The 11,167-nt window shown below is 42.3% G+C and overlaps 1 protein-coding gene across 1 annotated transcript in view; it reads left to right on the forward strand.

Moving 5' to 3' along the window:
• The first annotated feature begins 64 nt into the window (after positions 1 to 64).
• The window catches only part of POLR3E (polymerase (RNA) III (DNA directed) polypeptide E (80kD)), a 31,181-nt gene continuing 20,078 nt past the window's right edge, over positions 65 to 11,167 (forward strand). Inside the window, exons 1-8 of the mRNA XM_010570202.1 lie at positions 65 to 91; positions 4,389 to 4,469; positions 5,594 to 5,644; positions 6,945 to 7,022; positions 9,141 to 9,256; positions 9,576 to 9,658; positions 10,387 to 10,494; positions 10,992 to 11,045. Of these exons, the coding sequence (XP_010568504.1) occupies positions 4,434 to 4,469; positions 5,594 to 5,644; positions 6,945 to 7,022; positions 9,141 to 9,256; positions 9,576 to 9,658; positions 10,387 to 10,494; positions 10,992 to 11,045 (526 nt within the window). The 5' untranslated portion in view covers positions 65 to 91; positions 4,389 to 4,433. The remainder of the gene's footprint in view (positions 92 to 4,388; positions 4,470 to 5,593; positions 5,645 to 6,944; positions 7,023 to 9,140; positions 9,257 to 9,575; positions 9,659 to 10,386; positions 10,495 to 10,991; positions 11,046 to 11,167) is intronic.

Below are 11,167 nucleotides of genomic sequence, written 5' to 3' on the forward strand. Positions count from 1 at the left end.
GGTTGCGGCGCCGCTTTTGCTCCTCCCGGGGCCGCGTGGGCGGCGGGGACCCTGCGGGCGGTGGAGGGGGAGGAGCGCGGCCTGGGCTGAGGTGGGTTTTGCCTGTGCGGGGAGGGCAGCGGAGGCGAGACCGTCTGAGGACTTGACACCGCGGGGCGCACCGGGGGCGCGGGGCCGCGGCCGTCCGGGCGGGGCACTGACAGGAACCCACGCGGGTCGGGGTCGCCGTGGCGGGCCCTTGAAGGGAGCGGGCAGGGGTCCGGTGTCAGGCCGCGGCCCCTCGGCTCCCCTCACCGGCGGGCCGGCGGGAGTCGGCCGGTCCTCCCGGGGCTGTGAGGCGGCGGCGCCGGCCGGCCCGAGGCCCTTCCCGGGGGTCGAGGCGCCCGGTCCCTCCTGCTCCGGGGTGGATTTGCTTCATCTCCGGGTTACATGAGGGTTTGGGCGGTTGGCCGCGGCCTCCCCCCCCCAGGTCCTCCTTCCCTGCGCTCCCACTCTGCTGCCAGGCTGCTGTGTCAGGAGACAGTAGGTTCGGAAGTTGCCAGAAATGAAGACGCCGTTGCCAGCTGGGAGCGTTGGGGTGAGCAGGGCCCGCGACTGAGCCTCTGCGAGGTGGAGCGCTGCCTGCGTGGAAGATGGGGCTTGGCACCGTGACCTGCCACGGTCCGGGGCTGCCCCTGTGAGAATTACCACACAGCAGCGAGCATCTTGATCCCTGTGCCTGGCACAACAGGCCTAGCACTTGGCTACATAAACCTTGAGGTGTTAAAGAAAGGTTCATGATTAATGCATAATCTCTTAAATCCTGAAGATGTGCCTCAGTGACATCACCTCCAAAGAGAGGTCCTGGTGCAGAGGAGCCCTCTTTGCGTTCACTACCAGAAGATGACTGTGCAAAGCTGCTTGCAGATGAGCAAAGCAAGGAGAAAATTAAGCAAATAATTGGGTCAAAATTGTAATTACCATAAATGTTTGGAAGGTGCTTCAGCTTTTTTTGCAGCTTCCATTTTACTGTATGCCATGGGCCACCCTCAGCTAGAGGATTGCTGCTAGGGCTGGACTGAGAGACCCCCCTACAGAAGCAAGTCCAGGTGCCGGAGGAAATTACGGTAGTGATTCAGGAGATGGCACTTTTCCCACTTTACTGGTTCATTATCTATGCTTTAAGGCACTGGCGTGGCAGGAGTGCCTGGCCTTTCCTGCACTGCATAATTATATGTGAAGAATATTTCAAGTTTCAGTGTTGGCAGTGGGGGGGTCCATTATTACTGACAAATATAGGTATTGGTAAAATGCTGGACCGTTTCTTGCAGGCCTGGCTAAAAGTCTGCATGTGTCAGATGACATGCAGATTTGCAGTTTTTCTTCTTACAGTTATATTAAAAGTCTTTGGTAACAAAAATTAAAAAAAGATAGCTCTGGTACCCAAATGCCCTTCTGAGCTCAAACTTAGAGGTAGGATTCAGTTGCTTCATCACTGATTTTTACAGTTCTTTAACCACAATGTTTTTCTTCATTGGTTCTAAATTGATGATGGTATAGGCAGCTAAGGAGCGCTTTCATTGGTCCTAGTGTTGGTCACATTGCAGGAGAAATGAGAAGATTTATACTTTTTGCCCTCCTGCAAGGTGTTCTAATGTTCAATGATTCATACCAATAACTTGCATTATATTTTGATTTGCACCTTAAAGGAAAGTCGTTTTTAAAAGAAAACAATTTTGCCAGAAGGAAATTTGAAACTGTTGACCGTGTTTGCTATCTCCTAGTGTTTAATTCCATTCTATAACTCTTGTGGTGTCATATATATATGATGAATATAGAAATGTACACCACCATATATATACTGTAAATGTAGAATTGCATTTGCATGCCTTCAGTGAAAGCTTCATTCTGATTCAGAAGATTCCTTCGAGTTGCATGAGTATTATAAATTGTGCTGGGACACACTGCTTCCTATTTATAGACCTGTCATTCTGATACTCCAGTAAAAGGAACTGTAGTCATTCTTTATCCTTAAATGAATAAGAAAAAAATGTAATCTCTGTAATACAACATTTTCCTTGAGTACTGACAGCTGGATTCACAAAGAGATTTCGTGTATCGTTGCGTAAGCAGTGTTAGATGAGGGACCAGAGGCCAGGTCCTTCAGGCTAAGTTTCTCTTTCTCTCCTTAGCCCAGGGAATCTTAATTTGTCTTCTGGAAAGTGGAATAACTTTTTCAGGAGAGAGAGAGCAAGCTAGCACATACTTGGCACTCAGGCTGTGAAGAGGGGAAGGGTGGTTCCCAGTCCTCTCAGGGGGGGTGAGGAAGGAGGGTATGGACCCAAGTCTTCTACCTTCTGGGTGTTATCACATGTTCTCACACATCTTGAGCATCCTCCCGTCATCGGCTCTGTTCTGAATGAAAATTGCAGTTGTTTCATTTCATGCAGAGCTATCAGACTGGCTTTACATGAGCCTGCTGTGTCAGGCCACCCAGGGTACATGAGCGGAGAAAGCAATATTGGAACTGACAAATCTCTTTTCTTTAAAACAACATATTCGTGCATGTATTTTTGTGAAGAACTGAGTGCCTGATTGCAGAAACGGCTCTGATGTCAATCAGATATCACATACTGACGGTTGTGCAGTAACAGCTCCAGCCTGTGGTTAAGATCCTGGCTTTTTGCCATGAAGGTTTTTGCCTTTCTACAAAATTGTTTTAAATATGAATCTGAAATATTATTAAGTGGTAAGTTTTGAAATACAGAGGCATGGTGGGAAGAGCCAGGGGTATGCTGCTGCATAAAGAAATGGAAAATTCCAGTTCAGTACTGGGAGGGGCACTTTTTTGGTAGTGGAGAACCTGTAAGTGAAAAATATGGAACCATACTTCTAGGTGGAATGGCAGAAACGGTGTAAATAAACCAGAGGTGTTGCCTGAATGGAAATTTGTCTGTGTAGTGATGTTAATAACACTCACATTCAGAATGCCGATCCAGCCTCTCTGAAAGGTTTCTTGGATAGCTGCATGTATATTAACGTGATGTTTTGAGAAGCCTGTTGAAATATACTGAGCTGGTTAAATTGTGTGGTGGCTTGTGTATTTAAAAAAACCCGCCACCATCTTGGATGTAACATGGATGCTGGCTTCTTTCTTTTACAACCTCTCTATTGCCAGCTGATCCTGGATGCTGCCTCTTTCTATTCCTCCATAAGAGGTCCAGCAAAGAAGCAAGCTGGCATTGAGGAGTAGAAGACAGTGAGGGAGGGTTCCTGAACATAGATCTTTTTTGTTTGCCTGATCATCTTTGTTGTTAAAACTTTCCTTGGTCAGTTGGGGAGAGATCTTATTTTTTTATGCCTATTTTGACCAGTACTGGCTTATTAACAGTGTCTTAAAGGATCTGGACTAATTAACATTGTTGCAATGGCATCCCAAATAATTTGTAAGTCCTTTTGTTTGATTTCAGCAGGGAAAAACTATTGTTGCTTTAGCTGAGGGATCATTTTTTATTCAAAGGTCTGAACCAGGCATGACACTGACTCCAGCACTGTATTGAACATGATGACACTTTGTTCTAGAGCACCCAGTCCACAGTTAATATCAGACTCTTACTTTCTTTGGAGTTGGTGTAGTTACAAAGTAAAATATGTTGTTCTGATGATTTTAAAGGACTCCAAGAAAGGTGAAGGAGCTCTCATATTTTGGAGCTCTCATTTAGCAATACAATCTGAAGAGTGGTAGGTCAGGAGACAAGGCTGCAACATATCAGGTGGATGAAATCAAAGTCAGCACATTCACATATAGGAATACTGACTGGCCCCAAGCACAGTGTTTACACAGGCTTTTTTCTTCTCTGAGTTTGTTAGCTGGGAGCTTACTCCATTATCTGCTTTCAAGGAATTTTTCTGAGAAGGGAAGCCAGTGAACCATGTGGCCCTGTCACTGACAGTGACGACTGCAGTCACAATTTCAAAGATCGCACATGCTGACTGACCAGCCAGTGCACTGTAGATATGCTGGCTGGAAAACCAGCTGCTACCTGTGTGTTATAGTTATGCAGCATGTAAAAGATACACTTTATGCAAGTACAAAAGGCTTGTCTTTCCCTCCGCAGAGCACTGATTTAGTGTTCTCTTTCTTACATAACTGCTGGCTTTCAGAAAAGTTACAAGAACTTACCTATTTTTGAGACATTTGCTTGTCTCTTAAATTTGGTGGCAGTCAGTCAAGATTGTGGAGTACTGAGGACCTGATCATGCAAACACATACATTCCTTTGAAAAACAGACTAAACAGATTGTCACTGAAAGGAACGAAGTTAACTTGGAACAAATACTCTAGGCTACATGTGGTATGCAGCGCAGATGTAATGACTCATGACATTTCTGATTTCTGTTTTCTTTCAGGTTGTGCCAAGGAATAAGCCAAGAAAAAGCTTTTTGTATCCTAGCATGGCAAATGAAGAAGATGATCCAATTATACAAGAGGTAAAAGTGCATTGTGGCAGCAGTGATTGTACATAAGGCTTTTATTATTATTATTATTGTAGTTCCCAGTGTTCTTACATTGCTGAAATAATGTGTCTGTCATCAGCATCAGTGGTCACCTTACAATCAATGACTTGCTCTATGCAAGGAAACATGTTCTGTGGGCCAAGTATATGTCTCATGGTATCTATTTTGCTAAAATAGTGGTGCCCATGTTGGCAGATTCAGCTCAGGTTTTTCACCCTTTGTAATCTTCCATGTCAGAAGAGGAACAGAGGTGGGAAACTTGCTTCTACCACTGTGTGTTTCCAGTGATTCTATTGCACGTCTCTGAGAGCTGTAAAAAACTGGAATGACTTTGATGAGTTCAAATATCTGTTAAGTATGAAGCTAAAATGTTTCATGCTTTCTGCTAAAACAAGCAGTTGTGTTCTGATTCTGGGCTTCTTTAAAGGACTGCTACGTCCCAAAGAGCAGCCACAGTGTCCTGTTCACTTTATGTCTGAATTTACACACCAGAAGTACAAGGAAGGGCAAGTTCATAAGAAGGAGAAAAGCCATGAGAAAAGGAGTGGGAATTGTTAGGAGTCTATCTAAAGGTATTTAAACCAGCAGCTTCTGTATCTGATATTCATGAAACATCTGTGGATTTTCAGTGCTGTTGGCAAAATGCTAATATTGAGTAGGATTTGGGATGTGTCAGTGTCTCTTGTCTAATTTAGAAAGATTTTATTTCAAAATACTAGTAATGAAGTTACCTTTCAGTCATACTGCCAAAGAAAGAACTTCCTCCTCTTTCTATAATTGCGATAACAGATTCACTTCAGCCCCTTGGAAAAAAATTTTCCTCTTGCATTTTGTGTTTGTTTGCCAAGTTTCCTTAGAAGAAACACAGCTAGAGCCACTGTCTGCTGCCTAGGCATAGTTGGGGTTTTTTGTTTGTTTTTTAAAAAGGCCAACTGCAGAATTTCATGTCAAAATCAGCAGAGAGGAGACCTTTGACAAGAGAATTTGTAATGAAAAGCTAAAATTGTCAGTATTTGAGCTCTAGGGATTGTACTTTTATCTGAAGCTCCTTCAATTACAGCTGGCGTCTGATGAAAGTTGTTTGTTTTGCTTTTTAGATTGATGTGTTCCTGGCCAGAAGTCTACTGGAGAAGCTGTATCTGTTTCAGGTATTTCAGTTAACTTTTATGCAGTGATAGTTTGTTTAAAATAAATTCAAAGAGCAGTAACTTTCCTTACTGCTTCAGCCTGCCAAGATCTTGGATATAGGCAAGCCTGTTTGGGTCTGAGTCAGTTGAAATATTTAGTATTAAATCATTGCCAAGAGAGGAGTGGTCATTTATGACACAGACTTGTCATTAAATCACTCCCTTTAACCACCCTAAGGGAATGCTTTTAGTAGATTATGTCTTTTTATCATGGTTTGAATAAATTGGCACTCTCTTAGCCATTTTCTGTCATCACTGATTTCTGCCATCTTTACTAAACAAACATTTCATTAGGACTGGCCCTATTTAAAATGTCATCAGTATTCATAATTTAGTGCAAGTCATCAGAAGAACCCCCTGGTGTTGTGGAGATAAAACTAACTAGCGATTGAAGGTGGAAATACCTTAGGAAGGTAGAGGTCTATTTTCCATTCTGCCACTGAATTTCTCTAATCATTTTATCCCTGTGATTCACTTTTCCCATCTGCAAAATGGGAAGTCTTGAGGCTGTCAGATGAAATGTTCATTATAAACCAGTGATGCCCACTGCCTCTTGTACAGATCCTCTGCATGGCACATGCCAGCAGAGCACGGCTGGAGACAGGCTATGCAGCCTTGCCTCTGGGATACCCACAGTTGCTCCATGTCAGGAGTGAGCATTGGTTAGTGCTGGGGCCTGTGGGTGTTCTGGAGAAATGGCAGCTCAGAGCAGGATACTGCTATGGCTGGAAGATTTCATTTGGATACCACACTGTCCTCTCAGCATTCCCAAATGGTTCAGAAGAGAGACCCATGTGGCTAAACCTGGGTCTGGTGTCCTGACTAGCTACGTGTGGCCCATGTCCTGTAAGCTAACGCTACTTGTGTAAACCAACAAATACTTTACTTTTAGGTAATAACTCTCCAGAGAGTTAATGCTGAGGGATGGGTTTTTAATTGCTTCTAACACTTCCTTTTTCTGCTGGACTAATGTGTGGTACCATTTTCCTGCATTACAGTTTATTGTGGCGTGTAGGGGGCAGGAAGGGCTTTGTGTAGTGACAAAGGCAGAGGACTGGGGGGAAAACAACAGGCTTTCTAGGTCATACTCCCAAATCCCCTGATGACTCACAAATCAGCCAAGTAATTTCTTTTCTTGATGTCTTGTATCCATCTGGCAAATGGATCTACATGTGAGGGGACAGGGAAGATTGAGTTAATTTCTGTGAAGTTCTTTGATCTTTAAATGAAGAGGGTTTTATGAAATGGGTTTGTTTTCCAGTATCCTATTCGTCCAGCTTCCATGACGTATGATGATGTTACACATTTATCAGCGAAGATAAAACCAAAGCAGCAGAAGGTTGGTCATCATTTGAGTCCCGTCTGTAAAAGTTGTTTTACGTTGTGCAGAATGTACTTAAGAAAAGCACATTGTGCTATTAAGCTGTTATAACTACGCAACTACTTGCAGGACCAGATCTCTGTGCTTGGAGGTATGGGGGAGTCTTTCATTGTGTCTGTAAAGTAGAGTTTAGAGTAAGAGTAGTTTATAAAGAGAGGAATTCAAGTCATGATGGAAAAGCCACTCTTTTAATGTAAAACAGAGTCACTCGGGGAAACATAGTTACTAATGCTCATTCAGTCTGTAGGTGCTTGTGCTAATACAGCTTGATTTAAAAGGTGTTTACAATGTTCAGAAAAGGGTTGAGCTTTGGAGGCATGCTCTGTCTTTCAGTGTCAGTGCAGGTCTTGATTTCTGTCTCGTCTGGCTGTGAATCAGCAGCAGCCCTTTTGAAATCAGTGGGGTTGTATAGGTAGTGAAAATACAGGCAAAGCTAGAATGATTGCACTTGCTTGCAAATGTATCCCAAAACCGTGGCTATTATTTTAAAATGCCTGTCCTGATTTTGGCTGGGATAGAGTTGATTGTTTTCCTAGTAGCTGGTACAGTGCTATGTTTTGAGTTCAGTATGAGAAGAATGCTGATAACACTGATGTTTTCAGTTGTTGCTCAGTAGTGTTTAGTCTAAAGTCAAGGATTTTTCAGCTTCTCATGCCCAGCCAGCAAGAAGGCTGGAGAGGCACAAGAAGTTGGCACAGGACACAGCCAGGGCAGCTGACCCAAAGTGGCCAAAGGGGTATTCCATACCATGTGATGTCACATGTAGTATATAAACTGGGGGTGGGGGGCGGGGGATTGCCGCTCGGGGATTAACTGGGCATCAATTGGCGGGTGGTGAGCAATTGAACTGCGCATCATTTGTATATTCCAATCCTTTTATTATTACTGCTGTCATTTTATTAGTGTTATCATTATCATTATTAGTTTCTTCTTTTCTGTTCTATTAAACCATTCTTATCTCAACCCACGAGTTTTATTTTTTTTCCCGATTTTTTTCCCCCATCTCACTTTGCGGGGGGAGCGAGTGAGCAGCTGTGTGGTGCTTAGTTGCTGGCTGGGGTTAAACCACGACGATGCCTTATCTAAAAATGCAGAAATAGATGTCTGTGATACTAGGATTTTGTTCTGGGAAGTGTTTAAGGAGAGTGCTTGTGTGAACCTTGGAGTTAGGATGCATGTTGTGTTCAGGAAGTCTTCTATTAAAATTAGCAAACATTTGCATTGTAAGCCCTGTGCAGACTTGTAAATCTGCTGTCTCATCCAGGGACTTGTAACTAGTTCAGTTTATGAGTGATGTAAAGGAGAAGAAAAAATGAGGCAGTAGCTGTGATGCACAAATTTATATCAAATAAATATATGTATATATGTGGCTCACCCTGAGGAAGAATATATACTGTATTATTATAGTATATAAAGAGAAATGCTATGCAGGAAAATGTTTATTTTTGAACACTTGTCTGAAGTTTAAAGTTTGAGAGGGGGAATAGTTCTTGTAACTAAAAGCTTGGAGCTTGTTTCTGTGCTTCGACCACTGTAAATCAGGAATAACTATGAAGTCAGTGGTAAGTGCTGCAGTCTCAAACTTAGCAGAATCGAGGCCTTTGCCTCTGAAGAGGACATAGTTTGTACTGCTTTGTACCCAAACTGGAAGGAAACATACCTTAAGTTTGAGAGATTCTGAGTGGACCCTCAGTGATGGGGAGGCTTGAAGGATATTGCTTGTGCACTTGATCTGTACTGGTAAGTAAACTAGACTGATAATGTAGTGGAAGGTATCCAACAAAGTGAAGGTGTTTTTCAAGGCTGCCTAAAGAACTCTTGTTTCTCTGCTCTCATTTATTTACATGGGAATTTATGTATCTCTAGCTTATTGTTAAAATGTCACCATCCTACAAAAACCCATGTATATGCTCAGCTTTATGCATGAGAATTGCCCTATGAATTTGAATGATGCTGCTTATGTATTTAATTTGCTGTAAACCTATGGAAATGTTAGCAAATGTGGTATTGAATCTTAATTTATATGTTTGGGGTTCTGCCCTGGTAATTAGCTGTCTTTCCTTTCATATTATTTAGGTTGAACTTGAAATGGCCATTGATACTTTGAATCCTAACTACTGTCGCAGCAAGGGAGAACAGATTGCTCTCAATGTAGATGGCACGTGTACAGATGAAACAAGTACCTATTCCTCGTAGGTGTCCTCTTTGCCTTCATTTCCTTTTTGTGGTGAGCATAGATATATGTATGTCCACCAGGGCTTCAGGGAAAGGTGAGAACAAGTGGCTGTACAGTCTCAGGGGTGCTTTGGACACTGTTATATAGCAAGTATTCTTGGAAGTAAGCTACGTTCTTTGGTGTGCTCCATGAATTCTGAATTGCAAACAGAAAGATGGGTATGTATATTTGCTGCAGTTCTTGTTATTCTGTTTTTAGAATTGATTTCAGACCTTTAACGTCTCTATGCCACATTGCCTGTAGAATACCATCTCACAGCATTCATCTGTCTGCAGGAAGCTGATGGACAAACAAACTTTCTGCTCATCGCAGGCTGCGAGTAATGTTTCCCGCTATGCAGCTGCTGTTTATAAAAAAGGTAAGTTTCTTCTGCTTAATGCTCCCATCAGTGAAACATGCTCATTTCAGGGTTAAAATACGACCTGTTTGTTCTTTTTTTCTCAGCCTAGGTTTTAATTGACTGATGTGTCTTTAAAGCAAGGAAAATTTTTCCTTGTCAATGTCCCTGGAGTCCTTGAGAAGGTCTAGCAAAATTGTAGATATTATATAAGAACACTGTGGGTTTGTAGATGGCTCCAGGATATTAACAGTGCATGGTGGCCTGAAATAATATACATTTGCAGCATAAATTTATCATCGTTATTTATATTACTATCTACATCTAATTGTGTCTGTCTCATTTTCCAGTTCAGCACTTTTTGCCCCTCTCTTGTCTCCTAATGCCATCACAGAGTTTTGATCTGATCATCATTTGAGATGAAAATATGTAGATTGTCTTTAGTGATGACTATCAGGAGTCTCCTGAACTATAGGTCAGGTCTGAGATAGAATGTAGCTCTCTACAAGATCTGGTTTCAGCACAAAAACAAAAGTAATATAAATAGGTCTTCGTCTTTCATACTCCTTTGAAATCATGAGCACTGGATTAATTTTTTCACTTCAATCCCTTTCTACATTTTACTGTATTAAATATTTATGTTTAATTGAAGCTGTGCCTTTACAGAGATAGGGAGATAATGAAAAGTGCTGTCCTTGTGCAGTGGAAAAAAAAAAAAATTTAAATCAATGTTACTTCTTTTTTTTCAGGTGAACTTCACCTGACTCCACTACATGGAATTCTTCAGCTGAGGCCAAGCTTCACCTACTTGGACAAGGCTGATGCAAAACACCGAGAAAGAGAAGCTGCTAATGAAGGTAAATGCTCCATGAGTTGTGTTATCTTTTGGGAGGTGAGATAGAAGTTATCTCTATAATTTTACTGATAAGAGTCATTATATTCTGAAAGTGTTTATTGTTATTTATTATTATTATATTATATATACTGATTATAAGTTTTCAGATTATTACGCTGAGCTTATTTTCAGTGTAGCTGCATAAATGGTTTTGTGGGCACAGCATGGGGGATTGGCAGAGGGATAGGAGATGGTGGGTTGTGTCACAGGGCAGCAGTAGGGAGTGTGTCACCACTGCCACTGAAAAGTTGCACACTACAAAGCTCATGGGAGCAGGATCTCCTATCATAGGAGCAGTGTGGTGCTGTCATACATTGCATAGCTTGGCAAGCTGGGATTGAACCCATGGTTATGTAGTTCCTAGTACCACTTTCTCCCTGCATGGGTCCCCAAACGGTAACAGATTGGCTTTGGCTCTTCTATTGCAGTGGTGTGTTTATTCTGTTGTATTTTTGGCAGGTGGTGATTCATCCCAGGATGAAGCTGAAGATGATGTTAAGCAAATTACTGTATGTTTAAATTTCCTTTTTATGATAGTTCAGGCAACAGTTCACAAGAAAGCATGACAATTCACACCCAAATAAAAGGACAGGAAACCTCAGCTAGTCCTGGTGACCCTGGGCCTGCAGGGGGGG

This window comes from Haliaeetus leucocephalus, unplaced genomic scaffold (genome assembly GCF_000737465.1).
Source record: "Haliaeetus leucocephalus isolate CR32 unplaced genomic scaffold, Haliaeetus_leucocephalus-4.0 Scaffold295, whole genome shotgun sequence".
NCBI classification, from domain to species: Eukaryota; Metazoa; Chordata; class Aves; order Accipitriformes; family Accipitridae; genus Haliaeetus; species Haliaeetus leucocephalus.